This window comes from Mytilus californianus, unplaced genomic scaffold, assembly GCF_021869535.1.
Source record: "Mytilus californianus isolate M0D057914Y unplaced genomic scaffold, xbMytCali1.0.p SCAF_43, whole genome shotgun sequence".
Taxonomy (NCBI): Eukaryota; Metazoa; Mollusca; class Bivalvia; order Mytilida; family Mytilidae; genus Mytilus; species Mytilus californianus.
The window spans coordinates 67,965-91,000 of record NW_026262694.1 but is presented as its reverse complement, the minus strand read 5'-3'; the positions used below and the strand labels follow the sequence as shown (position 1 = coordinate 91,000).

Below are 23,036 nucleotides of genomic sequence, written 5' to 3'. Positions count from 1 at the left end.
GCTTTTTAAAAGATACCAAAGGAACAACCAAAAACCATAAGTAGAAGACAAACTGACAACACAATGGCATAAACTAAAGAAAAAAGACCGTTTACAAACCATTGCCTAGAAACTTAGGACTAAGCAACACGAAACAAATAAAAATACCGGGAGTAAACGTAGGTGATCCGGGATGGTATGGAGATCCACACACTAAAGCATAACTTTTCCTTTTATTATAAAATTTATTTGCACCTGTGTTATCGTAAAAACTTAGAAAATATTGGTCATCTTCTATGAAAAATATTCTGAGACGATTTAATAAACATACCATATGACACAGTGCAAGTAGACAACGCATAGACATACTTTATTCCTCATATTTCATACCTTATTCTTTTGATTGGGATCTATATTTGATGTTTCGAGTAACAGTTTGACCATTTCGAGTTCTCCACTACTAGCAGCTTTGTGTAAAACAGTGTTCCCATCCTGAAATAAACAGTTGAAATATTTACAGTTCTTACCAATATTCTGTTAAAAAATTAAATTGTATTACAGGTATGTAACAGATTAAATAAATACAATAAATAATAAACACAGTTTTGTAATATATAAGTTACGTGTATACGTTATGTTGTCAACAATTTGTGGGTATCGAGTTTCATTGCTGATTAAATTTTATTCAACCTGACTCGAATATCCAATTGAATCTTTACTTTTTCTTCATGAAACCGCCATTGCCCAACAGCAACTGAATTACACACTGTGGATGACTTTGCATTCCTTGTGAATATTGTACGTCTGTTTCCCTTTGAGGTTTAAAGATTAGTTGTAAGTGGGTACTTATATGTAGATTAAGGCTGACAATTGTTTAGGTCGACCACGCAACGTTTGAAACTCCTCTTAAGTTGTACATTCCATACCTTATATACTTTTTTTCGATCTATAGTTGTTCTTTCTAATAAAGGTTTTACTATTTTGAAATGTTCTTTTTCTGCAGCTATGTCAAATGGAGTGTTCCCATCCTATAAAAGAAATGCTACGATGTTAAGAGAACTAAAAGAAAATGAAGAAACATGTACGAATCTTATTTGAAAAACGTCGTAGGCAATAATTCAATTTGAAATTTCAATAAAATAAGGCAAATGACACAATAATTTAATTCAGAATATATAAAATGAAATCATTTTCACTTAACATGTTTTAATACATTGCATTTCTTTTGAAACAGTACATTTGTATTAATCTAATTTTGTAACTTAAGTAAACAAAATATGGTCATGGTGAGGTGTTTTCAACTCTCGCCTTAATTGACAAAGATTGCCAGTTTCCCAGCCGAAGGTCGGTGGTTGTCTTTGTTTACTAAAGCTCTCTCCACCAAAATAATACTGGTCGCCTTGATGTGGCTACTATCACTAAACGTGGTATTAAACATGTAATTCACCAACAAACTAATGAACCAACAAAACCTTGGTAACACTCATATTGTTGGTATCATTACGGCCAGACCTCAAGAAAGAGTTATGAGGGAAGGCAATATAAATAGGATAAGATGAAACTTAAGCTGTCAAAAGTATATAGCAGAAACAAACAAATTGCATTATCTACGTCATTTGATACCAGGTTGAAAGTTATTTCATTGGGAATCATATCACATCTTCTAATTTTAATATAGATCAGCATATGTGTATACTTTAACATAATTTTTCTTTTGATGTATAACTGTATCTTCTGTTTTTCAAACCCTAAGTACAGAAGGGAACGAGGTGCATGTTATATTGACAACATTGTTTTTGCTATGTCCAGTTTTCCTCTTCCGTTTCAGCAGCTACGTGTAGAACAATGTTGTAGGCATAAAATATACATGTTACCATATTCAAAGTTTCTCCGCGGAAGCGTTGAAGTGCACAAACATAAATGGTATACTGTCGTTATTTACAAGTTAAATAAATGTAAATCCCACATCGAAATAACTCAATACTATTTAATCATAGACATATTAAATATGAAGACATGATGCGAAAAGTAAAGTTGTCTTGGTCTTGATTTGACAAATTATGGAATGCTAAACGTTCTGCTGAAGAAATGTAGAGTATTAGGAACACTTGATAAACATATATAAACAGATAGAAGACACTGAATAGTTCAATATTGCCGATTAAAGCTTTATGAACGCCTGCACAAATTGACCTGATAAAATAACAGGAATCTAATCTTTTGAACAAAGTACGAAATATGAAGCCCGTTCTGTTATGATTTTGACTTTGGTAGATACATAATATTTTGCCTGGTCAAGTTATTGTAATGACCAAATCGTCTACCACTATTGTACAAGTATGTACACAACACTCGATGTGTAATATGTCTACTATATTGTTCACATAAATAAGATATCTTATTCCAACCTAATATGCTTGCATTTATGATGTATAGATAAATACACTTGGATTGATTAATATAATATGATTTGCTTTTTCTTTCTCCTTTTAATTTCCACCCGGAAATCAGAGTGTTATAATACGTGGACCATGTGGGTTTATGTAACAGAGGATTTAAAGTTGAAAAAAAAGGATCTCAAATAGCTTTTTAAAAGAAACCAAAGGAACAACCAAAAACCATAAGTAGAAGACAAACTGACAACACAATGGCATAAACTAAAGAAAAAAGACCGTTTACAAAACATTGCCTAGAAACTTAGGACTAAGCAACACGAAACAAATAAAAATAATGGGAGTAAACGTAGGTGATCCGGGATGGTATGGAGATCCACACACTTAAGCATAACTTTTCCTTTTATTATAAATTTTAATTGCACCTGTGTTATCGTAAAAACTTAGAAAATATTGGTACATCTTTTTTGAAAAATATTCTTAGACGATTTGATAAACAAACCATATGACACAGTGCAAGTAGACAACACATAGACATACTTTATTCCTCATATTTTATACCTTATTTTTGTGATTGGGATCTATATTTGATGTTTCGAGTAACAATTTGACCATTTCGAGTTCTCCACTACTAGCAGCTTTGTGTAAAACAGTGTTCCCATCCTGAAATAAACAGTTGAAATATTTACAGTTCTTACCAATATTCTGTTAAAAAAATAAATTTTAGTACAGGTATGTAACAGATTAAATAAATACAATAAATAGTAAACACAGTTTTGTAATATATAAGTTACGTGTATACGTTATGTTGTCAACAATTTGTGGGTATCGAGTTTGATTTCTGATTAAATTTGATTCCACCTCACTCGAATATCCAATTGAGTCTTTACTTTTTCTTCATGAAACCGCAATTGCCCAACAGCAACTGAATTACACACTGTGGATGACTTTGCATTCCTTGTGAATAGTGTACGTCTGTTTCCCTTTGAGGTTTATAGATTAGTTGTAAGTTGGTACTTATATGTAGATTAAGGCTGACAATTGTTTAGGTCGACCACGCAACGTTTGAAACTCCTCTTAAGTTGTACATTCCATACCTTATATACTTTTTTTCGATCTATAGTTGTTCTTTCTAATAAAAGTTTTACTATTTTGAAATATTCTTTTTCTGCAGCTATGTCAAATGGAGTGTTCCCATCCTATAAAAGAAATGCTACGATGTTCAGTGAACTAAAAGAAAATGAAGAAACATGTACGAATCTTATCTGAATAACGCTGTAGGCAATAATTCAATTTGAAATTTCAATAAAATAAGGCAAATGACACAATAATTTAATTTAGAATATATAAAATGAAATCATTTTCACTTAACATGTTTTAATACATTGCATTTCTTTTGAAACAGTACATTTGTATTAATCTAATTTTGTACCTTCTGTACACAAAATATGGTCATGGTGAGGTGTTTTCAACTCTTGTCTAAATTGACAAAGATTGCCAGTTTCCCAGCCGAAGGTCGGTGGTTGTCTTTGTTTACTAAAGCTCTCTCCACCAAAATACTACTGGTCGCCTTGATGTGGCTACTATCACTAAACGTGGTATTAAACATGTAATTCACCAACAAACTAATAAACCAACAAAACCTTGGTAACACTCATATTGTTGGTATCATTACGGCCAGACCTCAAGAAAAAGTTATGAGAGAAGGCAATATAAATAGGATAAGATGAAACTTAAGCTGTCAAAAGTATATAGCAGAAACAAACAAATTGCCTTATCTACGTCATTTGATACCAGGTTGAAAGTTATTTCATTGGGAATCAAATCACATCTTCTAATTTTTATATAGATCAGCATATGTGTATAGTTTAATATTATTTTTCTTTTGATATATAACTGTATCTTCTGTTCTTCAAACCTTAAGTATAGAAGAGAACGAGGTGCATATTATATTGACATTGTTTTTGTTCTATCCAGTTTTCCTCTTCCATTTTCAGCAGCTACGTGTAGAACAATGTTGCAGTCATACAAGATAAATGTTACCTTTTTAAAAGTTCCTCCGCTAAAGCGTTGAAGTGCACGAACATGAATGGTATACTGTCGTTATTCACAAGTTAAATAAATGTAAATCCCACATCGAAAAAGCTAAATACTATTTAATCATAGACATATCAAATATGAAGATATGATGCGAAAAGTAAAGTTGTCTTTGTCTCGATTTGACAAATTCTGGAATGCTACAAATTCTGCTGAAGAAAGGAAAAGTAATAGGAACACTTGATAAAGCAGTCACTGATATTTGGTCTCTTGTGAAGAGTTGTCTCATTGGCAATCATACCACTTTTTTTTATATATATACTTCCTTTTTAGAAAAAAATCTAGAGACAGAAACCGTTAATGAATACCATTGTACGCAATATTGTAAAAAAAAAAAAAACACTAACGCAGTTTATTAAATTTGAAACCAAAAATAGAACATTATAAAAGTGATCAATTAAGTTCCTTGAGATCAAATAAGACGAATTGAATATGAATAATAGCGAAAGAAACGACACATTGAGTTAATATGATATATTATAGTTCGTGTAGTTTGCAGATATTACAATTTTGATTTTGAATGGAGGTCCAAAATCAATTAAGAAAGCTTTAGCTGGATAAGATTGTATGCAACAATTTCTGGGCTTGAAATCTATTCAAAAATCGGATTTCTCATTTGAAAACTGGTAGATATTTTCTATTCTCAAAATATATATATATATCGTGGGCCTCAAATATTAAGTTGTACATATAAACGATCTATGGTAAAACAAGAAACAATTCAGTAATAGGTAACAAGATTTAAAAATTATATTCAAACTTATTCTAAATCACATCATCATAATGAATTAGAAATCATTCCTCCCAAACCATCATTTATATCCTATCTTTCTATTGCATTATAATAATAGTTGGAATTTTTTTTCCAATTTTCCTCTTTTATTTTCAAAATTTTTGTGTAAATCACACATACTATTGACTAAATACTATTCAAACATACACATTTTAAATATGAAGGTAAGCTACTAAGAGTAAAGTTGTTTTCGCCTGGAATTATTCAATGTCAAAAGCAAAAAAAAAATTCTAAAAACGAAACGGAATGGTGGGGAAAAGTATTACTTATTCATTCGATAATTTAAATGTGGCCAATTTTATACAATATGATTGTTGATGTTATAAGTGGATTTAAATGGTGACATTACTATTAGTGTCGTAGGCATGATTCCAAATGAATCATAATACATCATGAGTCAGATGGTTTGTCAACTGACGTTTGATTGTTTAAATGTTGATATATGAGTGAATATTGTTAGCAAGTCAACTGTGGGTAACTAAACGTATAACAAGTATATTCTGGCGGGAGATAAACATGTGGCGCTGAAGTTATTCACTCTTAAGGAGCACATGATTTCAACCTCATTTCTTTGGTGAGGTTCGTGTTGCTCATTCTTGTTTTTTCTATATAGAGGCAGCAGTATTATACCGCTGTTCAGTGTTTTGTGGACTTGTTCGTCTTTCCTCTTTTTTCCGTGTTTTACCTTGACATTGTCAGTTTTTCTTCGACTAATGAGTTTTGAATGTCCCTTTGGTATCTTTCGCCTCTTTTTTCATACAAAAATATGAACTTGTAGTAGTAAATATGAAAAACAAAATGTTATCATTGTGGTGTAAATCGTTGTTAATAATTGTCTAGATGGTTTAGATAACAAAACATCGATTGTGTGTCATATGAGACAGTAGTAATTGACATTTTTTAAATGGACCTTTAGCTACTTATTACGGATTATTGATTAAATACCAGTTGTACATATTACATGCAAAATAAAATGTTAATGAAATTTGAATATGACCACTGTTTTTTTAAAGCTGATACATGGAGCCCAATGATTAACGTGATAATAGATGTGTTTAAAAGGAGGCGGAGATAATTTTTACTGTCAATTATATAACGGGAAGTAGCGACTGTCAACAGCCTTAAAGAAAACTTAACCCGAACAAGATTGATATGCAATATGTTAAGGTCTAACAATATTGTTTAATTATTTCGGATTTGTAATTTAAAATAAAGCTGAGATATTTTATGCCATAACTTTTTGCGCTGGATACTATAACTTTTTAGACAGTTTTGGATAGTTAACTTGTTCAAAAAGTTTTTATTTATTAATTACAATGTACTAGTTTATCAAAATAACAAATTGTCGGCTTCCAAGTTACAGTCACAATAATTTACTAATATTTAATAAAAAAAATATGAAATATATATTGTTTCCTCGCAAACATTGCTGTAAAGTTCTGTGCGTATGTGTTTATACACTTTTCAATTCATTTATTCCGTAATCGCCAAATTGTTTGTTTTTAATAGTTCTAGGGACTTATAATGTGTATTAAGTTACTTGTGAGAGATGATTTACATTTTTGTAGTTTCAGTTAGGCAAATAATAGGATATAAGTCTAGGTTCGGGTTAAACCGTGTATTTATCATAAATATTGAATTGAAAACTACAGGACATAGACTCTTGACCTAAAGATGTTTAAATACTTAGGCCCCTTGTATGTTGCAAAGCATTTCGTATGTTTACCCCCGTAAAGATATTAGTCTTATAATTTGGTACGCCAGGCGCGCATTTCGTCTACATACGATTCATAAGTGGTGCTTGAATCAAAATAGTTGGAAGGCCTAACGAAGTTGACAAACACTGCTTAAAAAACCACCAATTCCAACAAGTTTTGCCTATCTGGCTATGGCCATTAAAAATAATGAGGTTAAATGAAATAGGATTTCATGTTCAGATAAAACAACTAGAGAGAAATTTCCAAATGATATAGAATATACCATCATAGGTGTACACATACATGTTGAAATAAAAGTAGCCTTTTTGATACTTTAAATTGTATTTTTTCCCCAAGGGAGGAGGACAAATCAAAAGTATTACAAAGTATAAAAAATGAACGACTTTATTAAAATAATTTGACAATCTTAGCAAGCAATACGCCAACTAAACTTGAACATAATGAGACTATCACTTACTCAGTGCCATGGGTGGCTGAGTACTTTATCACGAAGCTACGTCTGAATTGCAAATAAATCTTCTAAATATACTTGTTTCAAACTAACACAAATTAAAAAAAAGAATCATGCTTTTTTACGTTTTAATATAAAACACCATGCGTAGCATACAACATGAGTCGAAATTTGTAAATGTTTTGCATCAATCATCAATAAAACAGTATAAAATGCTTCTGGTTCCTTTTTGATACTGTAAACCAACATATTTTCGCGGATACTTTATTTCGCGTTTAGCCATTACAAGTCAATTTCACGGAGATTAAATTCCGTTATTTTCAAATTTTCTTAAATAAGGAACGATCCAGGTTTTACATATTCCCAACGATTTATATTCGCGTTATTTTTCTTCTCGCGAAAGTCATGAAAAAAATTGCTCGCGAAAATAAGTTGATTTACAATATAACGTCCTACATTTTCATGTACAAACGTACATCACAAGACGAACAGACACAACTGAATTCATGTTCCACTAGTGATCTCATCTTACTTGTTTTCATAGTCTAAGTATGTGTTCAACAAACTCGACAAACTGGTCTTTTAAAAAGACTAATTGACCTAGCTATTCCAACAGAGAAAAAGAGAATTACGGCATTCATTTTTTTTTTTTTTTTTTGTAAACTTAAGTTCATTGCTACCATTACTTTCAGAAAAAAAGGTTCAATAAAAAAACTCTTAGCAAATTTAGTTTTTCGCGTTATGAACGCTATTCTCAATATATCTCCTGCCGTAAAAGACAAAGATATTGGTACATGTGGTAAGGTCAGTCTGTTCATCCGATATATTTAATTGACAGTGTGAACTATTGTCATTATATTCCGTCCCACGTCTGCCAGTCCTTCCGTTAACTTAAAAACAAAATATAATTCTCTAAAAGTAGAATTGAATGAAATTTGTCAAAAGGTATCTTCTTAAATATTATATCACAAAATATGCAGTTTTCTGCTCTCAACTTAAAATTAAACGTAAACAACTAGAAACTAGAGAGAACTAGCCAACGAAAAACTTCATTAACTTTGTAGGAGAACATGGTCATTTATTTTTGCAGTGAGACATAGGCCATTACAATTTAAGTTATGACGTATATACATGTATATACTAACTTTCATTGGACATTATATGCTACACTGCATTTGTATAATCAGGGATTATGTAGAAACCCTGATTTTTCAGGAAATTTGCATAATCACTAAAACATTAGTATTATATATAATCCATGAAAATGACCCGTGATTTCTTATAATCCTTGAAAATGTTAAGAATTATTCTACAAATTTCCAGAAATGATTTCAGGGATTACCAATAATAAAAGAAGTTCTCTGTTCTGGTAAAAATATATATCAAATACTGACTAATAAATCACAGGTATAACCTCTTTATGGTTTAAGTGGACAGTTTTTATTTTCTGTTTACCTATCAAATGTTATTCAAGTAAAATGAACAGTGTTGCTGATGATATTCTATTTAACAGTGTTAAACCACATCATAAACAAAAAAGAATTTGAAATCCATAATACAAACAATAAATTTCCTTGAAAATTAATTAACATCGAATTCAAACTAAGCACTAAGCAAAGAAATGCAACAAAATCGAGAAACACAAATATAACACATGCTTGATAAATTGAACATAATTTAGGAGGAGGATGTGATACCGATTCAGCATACTGATCGTGTGGAAAAGGAGACCCCAACAATATAATGGTCATCCTTCATTAAAAGGTTGAAAAGGATAATGACTGACTAAGAAGCAGGAAATTATGCTCACATAATATACAAGGAATATTTGTCATGGGTAGATGTACTTTGTCAACAATTTTTGTTTTCATTGTAAATATCGAGGTTGCAGTTGCGCATTACTACCTCATCTAACACCTCCAGTGTTATCCTATGTCTTTATAGAATTACACTTTAACTTCAATTTGACCAAGGTGAGTATAGTTCGTTAAGCAACCGTCATATTCCTGACTTCGCACGGACATTTTCCGAAAAAAAGTTGGTTTAACCTTGTTTGATAACTAGCTTAACATCCTAAAGTATTTGCAGCCTTAGGCGTTACTATTTTAGCGATCAATCAGCGGTCATCGATCAGTCACCGATCAGTCAAGTTCGCGTCAAACTCACGTCACCAATCCGTCCGACTTATAGTAGAAATCTTTGACTGATCGGACGGATCGGACGGATTGACCTTTCTGACGGATTGAACTCTACTACGTCACATGTTGAACTCATACAAATTACGGAATCTTAGTTTCGTTTTATTTAATTAAAATGGCGCCACGGAAAAATACGAAACGTTCAAGTACAGAAGCTCGACATTTTATTATTATTTATTCAGCAAAATTATAAGATTTAAAGGAGAAGAGAAATATGCAGATAAAACTAAACTTAGACATTATTAAAGAATTATGATTGTCGTTTATATTTAGGCTATTTTTTCAAACCCGATGAGTGCTTAGACGGTGTTTATCGCAACTTTTTAATAAATTTCCCGAAAATGCTCTAAAAAATGAGATGAAATGATCATTCATTGAAAATTTCGTTGTATCATTTTCAATAAAATAAAGAAATATGCATGTTGGACACTCGAAAATGATGCAAACAAAATATAAAGTATATTTTCCCTCAAAATTCAACATATTTTTTTGAGGAACAACCCAACAAAAATTTATTATATCCAATGATGGTTTTTATGTAATCAAAACTTCATGAAATGAAAAAAATTGCACCCTTATCCAACACAGAAAAGAGTTTAAATATTTTAATCTTAATATTATTAAAATATATAAAAAGTAACTTATCCAAATTAAATTGAAATAACTGATTGCTTACAACAGTGCATTATTTTGTTACATAACGTTTATTCTTTTTTTCAAACCTTAAGAAGATTAAGAACATTGGTGCTTATCATTTCAACAACATTTGTATTGCTATCAAGTTTGATGACTGCCTCAAACGATTTATCATTCATAGTACCCGACCCATCCATTCATACACAATCTTTTTTATTCCATTCGTATGCCCTTATAACAATTGGACTGTTTCCAGTGTTCCTCTTCTTTTTTCAGCAGCTATGTGTAAAACAAAGCTGCAGTCATTGCATATTATTGTTATAAAAAGTAAAATCACAAAAATACTGAACTCCGAGGAAAATTCAAAAAGGAAAGTGCCTAATCAAATGGCAAAATCAAAAGGTGAATGACGACATGTTTGCGCTTTATATTGAATATTACCATAAAAGATGGGATGTCAAATAACTGAAAGTATGCATGGTGATTTATTTTAATGAATTATGTCCTTGCACCGATGATAAAATTTGGTAAATGTTTGACAAGTTTGTGATATTGAAAACCCTGGTGTAATATGTTTTCAGTAATACAGAGATTTCTTTGGTTAAAATCGAAAACATTGTTACATACACGAAAGAATCTAACAAGTTCAGATATATAAACACCATAAGATGGTGCCAAAGTAACATCATCATTTTAAGAATGGATAGTTAACAATAGGAAATGAAAAATCATATCTTTTATCATTAATTTGATATTAAGCTTCCCGTGAGAGATATAAATATCAATATCCAAGAAAGGGCAGTGTTCATTGTTAGTATTAGCTTTATTCAAAATCAGTTCAGCAGGATAAATCTCTTTATTGGACATACTGAAGTCGTCATTATTGATAGCCAATATAGCATCTAAATATTTAAAAGTGTCAGTAAATGCTGATGGATAAATATGCACTAAATTATAATTTCAACGTAAAGGGTATCATTAAGACTCTTAGATATTCGTTTTAAAAATATCAGATTCTAACCCTACACATGAAATAATTCAGCAAATATTCAAAGGGTGATATATTTTTCATCAACTTCAGATCTAAATATTATATGAGAATAAAACTGTCCGAAGTGAAATGAAAACGGTTTGTCACCAGCTTTCAGATAAGCGAGGAAAACCGGAGGAAAAACTCTTATTCATTCGAAGGATTTTTATAGTCTTGAAAAATCTAGAACGTCAAATTTAACTTTAACCTTGACATCAATTTCAATGTTATAAAGCAAGGACCTCAAATCAAAAGACCCAAGGTCCCTACTGTATTTGGTATATGAGTTATAACAACATACATCTAATAATGAATACAAAAGGGGAGAAAACTTCCATTAAATGTCAACGTACCCTTTCAACCAAAAATGTATATTTAAGGACATGTCGTAACTTACAATTAAGAAAAAAGTTATTTGTCGCTACCTTCTACGGTTTCTTATGATAAGTGATAATTAGCAAAAAATTAAAATTTATAATATGACCTTGACCTTATTTTCATTTTGATGAACAAAAGACCTCAAATCAAAAGATCCTGAGATATTGAGGATGGCGACATGGCAGTGCGTACTCGTTTGGACACTGCTAGTTTTTGGACTTTTAGTACGTTTAAAACCACCTAAATCAGATATACTGACCGATAATAGATGTAAACCTGAAGACTTGGGATATTACGCATGTACAAATCTATCCTTCTTGACGAAATGAGATTTAATCCTGAAAAACTTTTGCCCTGACCCTGTCGCAGAACATAAAATGGCCTACAACAAGAATGCCATACAAGCAACAAAAGCAACAAATATCTTTTTACAATGCGGTTTTACCTTACTTATCCTCATGAGCGGTGATATTGCACAAAATCCAGGCCCAATAAAATAACCATGTGGATATACTGTAAACCAACAAAGCCAAATCAGTGGGCTATCCAATGTAAAGATTGTCTGTTCTAGCACCACATTAAATGTATTAACATGCCTATACGCGAATATAATGACCTATCCAAAAACATGATTTTGCAAATCATGTATATTACCAAACTTTACGAATTCTTTTTTCGAGCTGTCAATCAACGAGGAAACAGCTGATATGAATTATCTCCCCTGTCATTCAACCACGTTTTCCGGATCGACAGATGTAAACATTGGGAAATCATTTGCAAATGACAACATGCATGAAGATGTTTTTAAAGAGCTAAAGAAAGTTCGGAGCAGTAACATCAGCAACTCAATGTGTGGGTATTTGAATATCAATAGCCTTAGTTATAAAGTTGAACCCATTAAAAACTTATTACTTCGAAATCTCGTAGTTATTCTCCTTTTATCAGAAACTAAAATTGATGAATCTTTTCCCAATGTCCAGTTTTGTGTCGATAATTTTACAACGTGGCGTGCTGATAGAAATCAACACGGTGGAGGTCTTATTGCATATGCTGAACTGATCTTGCAGCTGATAGAAAAAAATCAACTAGAATTCTCAGATGTTGAATCTATTGGTATAGAGGTAGCGTTCTTTTTTGGGATATATAAGCCTCCTAGTATGTCAACTGGCCATTTCAAAACAGATTTTACCAAAACTATTGACAAAATATGACATTTATAGAACAAAATTCAGTGGTAGTAAGAACTGGGAAGCATATAGACGTCAACGCAATTATGTTACAAAACTAAAACAAATAAGTTTATTAACCAATATTTAGTGCTAAGGGCCCAAAATCTTAAGATTTCTGACCAACAGTGAAACCTCTTCTTACAAATAAAGGTAATGTACACCAAAAGGAAATTGTACATGTCCTCTCTGAAAATAATGTTTTAATAACAAAACAAGATAATAACTATTTTGTAAATGTTGACAAGTATAATGGAAGCAATCAAATAAAGGTTGATGATGATCACCCGAGTATTTTGGCCATTAAAGATAATCTTCCCGATCTTGACCAAAACAGTTTTACCTTTTCCCCTATTGATCAAGACTTTGTTGATGAACGTTTACGTAAAATTAATGTTTAAAAAGACACTGGAATAGATGGTATGTCACCCAAATTACTACATTTTGCTAAGCCCGCTATTGTAAAACCTCTTACATATATTGCTTATTTATCATTATCATCATCAACCTTCCCTGAGCATCTTAAGAAAGCTCATGTTGCACATATTCACAAAAAGAATAGTGTATTAGAAAAAAAATATAATAGACCGGAAAGTATGTTACCGCCCATTTCAAAGCTTTTAGACAATGCCATAGAAGTACGAATAGTACAGTACTTTAATAATATCTTCAATCCATTTTGGCAGCTTTTAGATCAGGCTTTGAATATCAGTCAACTTTATTAAGAGTGATTGAAGATTGAAAATAAGCCTTAGACCAATAAAAATACCTTACTTGTCAAAAGCTTTTGACTGTCTCCCCCATGACTTACTGCTACTGAAACTAAAAGCTAATGGTCTTTCAAAATCCTCACTTGATATGTTATATAGTTAATTAACAAAGGAAAAACAGTGTGTGAAAGTAAACCAAAATGTAAGTGGTATGCTTGACATATTTAAAGGGGTACCAAACGGTTCCATCCTTGGACCCATCCTATCTAAAATGTTTATAAATGATTTGTTCTTTATATAATTATGCTGATGACAATACATTGTCAAAGTCTGGAAATTCCTTATAAGATGTAATTTCTGCTCTTGAGGAAGACAGAAATTATTGAATACAGCGGTTTTCTTCAATTAAAATGCAGGCCAACCCAGAGAAATTCCAAGCTATCTCTTTTGCCAAAACACACATGATAACAAGATTGTGTTTGATTTGGATGGTATTTCTATATCATGTAATGATGAGGTAAAACTACTTGGAGTTACAATTGATTTCAAATTAAACTTCAATTTACATATTTCACATATTTGTAAAAAGGCTGCAAGGCAATTAAATGTTTTGAAAGGAAGTGGGGAAACACCTAAACAAACTGAGTGAACTTAAAATTTATTACTCATTTCTTGTGTCAAATTTTAGTTACTGCCCTTTGACTTGTCATTTCTGTGGGGAACAAAATACAATGAAAATAGAAAGACTACAAGAGCGATCGCTTTGTTTCATTTATGAAGACCATCAGAAGTCGTACGAAACACTCCTGCAGATTTCAAAACTTCCATCGCTAGTAGAATACGCTCAATTGCCTTGGATATCTTTAAAATAATTAATAAAAAAATGATCCTTTATTTATTCAAGATCTAGTTGTTATAAAAAACAATTCATGTAATTTCAGGTATGTGAACACTGCTGAGGGACATAGACCAAGAACCTCGAGTTATGGTGAAAGATCTTTTAGATTTGAGGCAGCACAAGTATGGAATTACCTTCCAAATGAGGCTAGAACTATGATCTCTTTTGAACAATTTAGGAATTATATAAATTCCTGGTGTGGAGGTCAAAAATGCAACAGCAGTTCATGCCGTTTCCATCCAGTGCTGCCTCATAGCTGAAATGTCTTTCTTTTCTTTTTTTTTTCTTGGCTTTTGTTCTGCTTTTGGTCTGCATTATTATATAGCTGCTATTAAATGACCGTGCTAAATTTATTTATTTATTTATGCTTTTTAGTTTGTTAGTAGTTTATGATATTTCAGTGATTGCTGGTTTCCTCATTCAATGCACATAGACGTGTTTGCCGCATAACCATTGACCTTGGAGATTCAATAATCAATATTAGTTTGCTTTCATTATATTTGCATTTTTTTTTTATTTTTATTTATTATTATTTACATGAAGCTGTATGATTTTGATATGATAGTCGGTTAAAGAGCTCATCAGCGCTCATGTTTTATCTGTTATTATGTATATATGTATTACTCAAGTCTATGGTGAGTTCCAGATCTATGGCAAATTCCTAATCTATGGCAAATATGACGTCACAAACGCCAAACAAATCATAAATCTATGGCAGTTTTTTGTTTTTTCCAAATCTATGGCAGATTTTGATATTACGTAATTTTCCGTCACAATTAAATAACGTCACGTAACGATGACGGTTTTGTTATATAGAAGAATATTAAAGGCCAGTTTTCAAGGACTCTAATTCATAAATTAAATTATATTTCAGAATCCGAGTTTACGTTAACGGAAATCCCTGCAAATGAGAAAATGAAATCATCGGATTCGGATTGAATAAGAATATTAGCGAACAAACCCATAGTCATTCGTAGCAGCAAAATCGCTGGTGCAGGCAATTTCACACAAACGAATATGTTTTTAGTGCTTTCAGTGTTTATGTTTTGTGTTTGTTTCCTTTGCTTGTTTTCTTGTTCTTATGTTCCTCGTGTTGTCCCTTAAAATTACGAGTTTTCACTGTGCATTTTGGTTTGCATTTTGCTTTTCTTTCATAATTTTTCGTTGTGATATGCTGTGTTCTTGTTATTTTTTTTATCCCTATGGTCTCTTTAATTTTTCTTTTACATGTAACATAACCTATATAACAGTGACTACCTGTACTATTGTAGCAAATAATCTTTCTTGAGATTTGGAAACAAAAAAAACTAATAAAACTGTACTGTTGGAGAAAGAAGGAATTTTTTAAGAAAGCCACGTGTTTGAGGCAAGTCATTGTTCATTACAGGACTTTGAATTAAAATCGTCATCAGTTAAAAAAAGATTAATTAACGCTCATATAAATACTTGGTAAATGTCAAACTGCTTTTTGGGTTGTTAAAGAACTTGGTTAAATGAAGGGTCAAACAGGTACCATGCACTGAGTAGGAAATGCTTATTCTTCCGGGGCACACCATTTCACCCCTTAAGTCTGTGTTCATTTCACAAATGCTTATGGGTATGCTTCCTAGTTGTACTCCTAATCCGTTTTTCTTATACTGGCTTTTACTTAAAAGCAGCTTTTTCGCTACCTTTGGACATTTCGACTTGTTTAAGGCAACTTGGAAATCATTGGTCAGATATGTACTGACTGGTCCTTCATTTGCAGAAAATCAGACATAGATTTGAAAACTAGAAATTCGCCATAGAATAGGAAAATAAAAAATTGCCATAGATTAGGATTCTTAACAATCTGCCATAGATTGTGGATGGCAGGACGTCATATTTACCATAAATTAGGAATCTGCCATAGATCTGGAATCCACCTTAGATTTGAGTCCTACATATATATGCCGACTTTAAATAAAATTTACTTACTTACTTATCACTTATGGTTTGCCGGTTACAAATACATATCACTTATATCAAATGCATAAGGGGAAATAACTCACATATGGAGTCTCCGGATTTCTAAGGTCAAAATTATTCTCCATATCCTTAGGATATTTGCAAGTTGGTAAAATAAATTTGTCCTAATCTTTTACGGTTGCGACGGAGTAGTCCGAACAAGAAAAACAGTGTTGGGGAGATAACTCTTACAAAGTAAAATGGTTCGGTTAAACATTGTCAGATTTAAAAGCGTATAAACTGTTTGATATCATATACCAAATATCTAAGCGACAACGTTTGAAACAACAATACTGCGCAAGAAAAAAAATTGGCGGAAGAAAACAAAAATTTAAAAAACCAATTGTTAGAGAATAATTTAAGGTCTTTCCACCAAAAAACATATCTAGACAGGAAAATAGTCAATCAACTATATATCACGTAATCAAGATGAAAAATAATGTCAGTACCTAAATTCTATACTTCAAGACCATCATGTATTATTTGTGAAGTAGATACGGAATATTTATCAACAAGGTCTTGGTATCTTCCGATGATTCTCTTTAGAAAAGGGACGAGACGTTTTTTTACATAACCCTAGTTCATCAACTTGCTGCTGACGTTTAATAAAGTCTGAGGTAATCTAAAAATATAATAAAATCTAATCTAATCAGGTTTAAAAAGCATTCGCTTATACAACATATAATGTATTATAATTTTGATTCTAAAATAGAACCTTCCTTATAAGAATTAGATTTTATGATATTAATTAGCAGTAATTCAACAGGTGTGAAAATTATGTAATATAAATGATATTTTCAGGATGTACAACATTAAATCACCTAGGTCATATAGTTTTGTCATCAGACTAACATATTTCATTTCCTGGAAAGCAACAACAATTTAGGTCAAACATTCGATAAATAGAACACTTTGAAATATATATATCATTGGTTAATGGGTTAATTTTTTTTATTTGAGAATAAATTTAGCAAAATTGCTTGATTTTATCAGACTCGGTCAATCATATGCTGTTTTATATGATACAAAGAAAAACGACATTTTGTTTTCTTCGGGTTTAAAAAACAGTTGATTATACAGCATGGAATGTATTATAATCGGCATCATGGTGAATTTAATTAACTGAGTAAATATTTTTTTGCAATAATACTACATCTACAGTCATCAAGGATTCCCGTTTTCAGACTTTATTCAAATAATTATTGGTTGTATATGCATGCCTTCATGAATGACAAATCCTTGCTTTAATGTATCTGTGCAATTGGAATACAAAATAAACCTAAACTAAGAAAAAGTTATAATCACAAAAATACTGAACTCTGAGGAAAATTCAAAAAGGAAAGTCCCTAATCAAACGGCAAAATGAAAAGCTCAAACACATCAAACGAATGGATAACAACTGTCATATTCCTGACTTGGTACAGGCTTTTTCTTATGTAGAAAATGGTGGATTGAACCTGGTTTTATAGCTAGCTAAACCTCTCACTTGTATAACAGTCGCATCAAATTCCATTATATTGACAACGTTGCGTGAACAAAACAAACAGACACAATAGGTAAAAATGTCAAAAATAGGGGTACATCAGTCAACATGTGTTATCATCTTAATCAATATAAAAACAAACAAATGTAAAAAAGAAGCACAAAAAGGCATACATCAAATTTAACATCCTCATTTTGCTTTTTTATTATACGATTGTATTTATCTATGTAAAATCCACTCATAAAGGATGGAAGGTTTTAAGTACTGGCGTAGAATCGCGCGTTTGACGGCACACAGGTAGATATAAGATAATTTTGTCATTCAAAGTATGACGGGATACATAAGTACGGAGTCACGTCAAATGGATATCACAAAAAAAAGACCTAAAAGTAAAAGTAATATAAATAAAAAAAATGTTTTTGTCGTTCAAAGTATGACGGGATACATAAGTACAGAGTCACGTCATATGGATATCACAAAAACAATCTCAATGATTTGGGTATAAGTATGTCTTGGCATGGGGAATGTGTATATTTTAATAATAATGTTTTAAGTTCTCTTCTTCTTTGGTTTTGATGGAAGATTTAACAAAATTGGACACTGCTGTGAAGAACGTCATTTCTTACCTTATTTCCTTTGTTTTGATCTATATCTGTTCTTTTCAATAACAACTGAACTATTTCGAGCTGTTTACCACTAACAGCTAAGTGTAAGGCAGTATCACCATACTGTAAAAATACCATAATACTGAAATAAACGGCATGCAATGTTCGTATTTTCCAACAGAGGTATACAAGAATATTTCATACAAATGATTACATGAGTACAAAAAAGCATTGGCCAACAATTCGAGATTAATGCATATCAAAATCGTTTTTATAAATTGCATTTTGATGAATCTGTACATATGCATTAAGTATATAACTTGTGTATATACTCCATCCTTATAGTGATGAGTAATGAAATCCCTTTTAAATTGACAAAGATAGCCAGTTTTCCAGGCGAAAGTCGGTTGTTCTGGCTGTTTACTCAGCTTCCTCCACCAACACAAAACTAGTACCCATGGTATAACCAATATCACTGAACGTGGCATTAAACTCTATAAATCGCATGTTTGTTTAACTGTTAAATAAATGTGGTTTATGTTAGAAACTTGTGTACATAAAACATTGTCATGGTGATGTGTATTCGATTTGAATCTCATTTTAAATTGACAGATTTCCAGTTTTCCAGAAAGTCGGTTGTTCTGTCTGTTTACTCCAGGTTCTTCCACCAACAAAAACTGATCGCCTTGGTATAACCATTATAATTATATGTGGCGTTTAACTCAACAAACAAATACACGAACATTATCATGGTGAGTTGTATCACACTTATAGTATAACAAATGATCTCATTGCGGGCAGATTTCAATAAAGTGGTCTCACTCAAGGCAATTGAAATATGATATGATGTAGTTAAAGCTGTCAAAATAATATTGCAAAAACAAGCAATATGCTAACATCTACGATATTTGTAACGTAGAGGAAATTTCTCTCATTGGCAATCATATCACATCTTATATTCATACTTTAACATCATTTTTCTTTTTTAACTTAAATTTTGTTTCAAACATTATGTATAGTAAGAAAAAAAGTAAAGCGATACTTTTTAAATGTCAATGCGTCCGTTGCGAATTTCTTGATTTTCCTTCATCAAGAACGCTCAAAGCCTAATATTTGAAAGCCAATTATTGAACTTGTATTTCCTTGTAATAATTGGACTATTGTCAGTTCTCCTTTTCTATTGTCAACAGCTATAATATGTATGTGTAAAACAAAGTCGCAGTCAAAAAATGAATAGAAATAATAAGATGTTTTAAGCTAATACAAATATACATTGGAATATTCGAACCTTGGTGATATGCTGTAGTTCACTTTTTAAAGTAAAAGTACTTCACATATATAATTAATTTAATACTATTAAATATAAAAAAAATTAGATAAGAAGGTAACATGTTTACTTAAGTACTATAATGACATACAAGGAAAGAATACAAAACTGCAATAGCCTAATAACGACATTTAAAAGTTTACACACTTCAATTAAGATAAAGAGTTATAAAACATCAGTTGTGACATTAATTCAGCTCCAAATCCATGGTGTTTGAGTGTTTGTTTTTTTGGTAGGTGAATGTTGTTACGCAAGTGTCTCTGTAATATACACATCTTCTTTTATTCATTTGTCATTGTAAGGACATATAACTGTAAATGTCTTGGAAGAATAGAACTTACTATAATTAACATATGTTCATTCTCGCGGCTTTCATTCATTAATTTTAAAGTTCAAAATTTGAACATGCAATATGGAGCCAATGCGTATGAACAGTTTCAATATTTTTTAAATGTCATAGATAAATTCAGCAATTGATTCAGATGAATTGTTTGAAAACAAATCTGCACTTTCTTCTATATACAATGCAACTTAAGTAGATTGTTCATGTTCATGTATATTGAAAAAGGTTGAGACAAATTCATCAAAATATATTTTATGTCAGGGTCATCTTCAAAACGTTTTCTAATCTTTTCTTAAATATCCAGTTTCAAACAACATTAAGGGGTTATTCTTAACATATTACCAAATAATAGATCAAAGCTGCAACTTCGCAAATATGAGTATTTACCGCAAACAAGGAGAATGGTTACCGATTTCTTTTCAAAACCAAATTATTTTGTCTTTCAAATACAAATTATTTGATATTTTCCAATGAAGAAAAAAAACATCTAAAAGTTAGTATATGGTATTGTCGACAACAGTGAATATCGCTTAATAAAATTTGAATACAATTGAGAATGGAAACGGGGAATGTGTCAAAGAGAAAAAACGACCAAAGAGCAATAAAACAGCCCAAGGTGCCAATGGGTCTTCAACAAAAAATCCCCCACCCGGTGGTTAGCTTCAGCTGGTCCTAAACAATATTGTATACTAATTCAGCGAAAATGGACGTCACACTAAACTCCGAAACATATACATGAACCAAAATAAAATAAAAAACACATACAAGTCTAACAAAGGCCAGAGGTTCCTGATTTGGAACAGGCGCAAAAATGAGGCGAGTTTACAATGTTTTGTGACATCTCAACCCTCCCCCTATACCTCTGGCCAATGTGGAATAAACAAACACACAGCAATACGCATAGTAAACCTTAGTCTGAGTCCGTTATTAGAATAGGTAACAGAGGAAACTAAGCAAAATGACAATAATCAAAAGGACTACTAGCAGTTACTGACATGCCAGCTCCAGACCTCAATTAAACTGATTTAACTGATTGAAAGATTATGTCTTCATGATATGAAAATCAAGCACAATCCCTCCCGTAAGGGGTCAATTCTCATTCCATTATAAAATATACGAAAAATACATAATCCGTATCATGCCAACAAGTGGTTTTAGAATAAATATGTTCATTTCCGATGAAAAGACCCTATGAGTGTCTCAATATTTATTAAAAATATGCTATCTTTTATGACCTGTCAACAGTATAGTAACTGATTTTGTCTGTGCAAAGGTATTGGTTAGGGTTTGAGATGAATGACGACATGTTTGCGCTTTGTATAGAATATTACTATAAAAGATGGGATGTGATATACCTGAACGTATAAGATGTCTGCACGTTGATTTATATTTACGAATGATTCCTTGTACCGATGATTTTAGTAAATGTTTTGACAAGTTGTGATATCGAAAACCCTGGTGTAATAAGTTTTAAGTCATACAGAGATTTCTTTCGTTAAAATCAAATACATTATTACGTACACGAGCGAATCGAACAAGCTGAGATATATAAACACCATTAGATGGTGCCAAGGGAACATCACCATCTAAAAATGGATTATTAACAATATGAAATGAAAAATCATCTCTTTTATCGTAAATGTAGTATTAAGCTTCCCGTGAGAGATACAGATGTCAAGATCCAGGAAAGGACAGTGTTCATTGTTAATATTAGTTTTATTTAAAATCAGTTCAGGAGGATAAATCTCTTTAGTGTACATAGTGAAGTCGTCATTATTGAGAGCCAATATAGCATCTAAATATTTAAAAGTGTTATTTCATTTTGATGGATATACATGCACCAAAATATTATTTAAACGTAATGGGTATTATTAAGACTCTTAAATATTCAATTCAATTAGGTTTTGAAAATATCAGATTCTAACCCTACACGTGAAATAATTCATTAAATAATCAGTGGTGATATATTTTCTTCAGTTTTAGATCTAAATATTATATGAGAATTAAACTGTCAGAGATGAAATGAAAACAGTTTGTCATTAGCTTTCAGATAAACGAGGAAAACCGGAAGAACACACTCATTCATTCGTTCAATTATCATTATCTGTAAGAAAATTGAACCAAACATCGACCATATAAAACCATCCTAAATTGTTTGGTTAACAATCAGAAGAATGTTTCAGCTATGTTCTGAATGTCCAAATGCAAGGGTATCATCCATATTCGAGTAGTATATTATTCATTAGTTCAATAGCTGATCGCAGTTCAACCTTTAAAAACGAGATTGTTGGGTATGGATTAGGATTTATGACTTGCAATATGTTGCACGTTGACCACTAAAAGAGTATCATTTTAAGTTCAGACAGGCACTTTCATAACAAAGCATCACATTTTAAGATGATACATATATATCACACGAAGGATTCTAATAGTCTTGCATTTACACTGAAGTTCTGGGGAAGCTGGATGTCTAAAAGTTTGTAGTTTGTTATTTTTATTCTCAAAATTACTGGCACTGACATTTCTGTTCATAGAAAAAAATTAATACAGTTTCTATTTAGATGCTAAGAGTGTTATCACGGCTTACAATTTTCTAATAATGAATATCAGTTTCGGGATCGTGGAATTAGCGGAAAGTCTAGGGGGGGGGGGGGGGGCAAAATTTCAAAAAAATAATAATTTAATAATCAACACTACTTTCCTGAAAATAAAAATGATTTCAATTATATTATTAGCGTACCAAAAATACTTTCAAAATAATAGGCACCCCGATCCCCCTTGGAAG

The 23,036-nt window shown here is 31.5% G+C and overlaps 1 protein-coding gene across 1 annotated transcript; it reads right to left on the bottom strand.

The window, feature by feature from the left end:
- Positions 1 to 363: 363 nt before the first annotated feature.
- Positions 364 to 18,719, bottom strand: LOC127699900 (putative ankyrin repeat protein RBE_0317). The gene is made up of 5 exons (XM_052203292.1): positions 18,603 to 18,719; positions 3,470 to 3,571; positions 2,934 to 3,035; positions 906 to 1,007; positions 364 to 471 (listed from the first exon to the last, which is right to left on the bottom strand). Exons 1-5 carry the CDS (start codon positions 18,717 to 18,719, stop codon positions 364 to 366), a joined length of 531 nt encoding a protein of 176 aa, XP_052059252.1.
- Between the last annotated feature and the right edge of the window lie 4,317 nt (positions 18,720 to 23,036).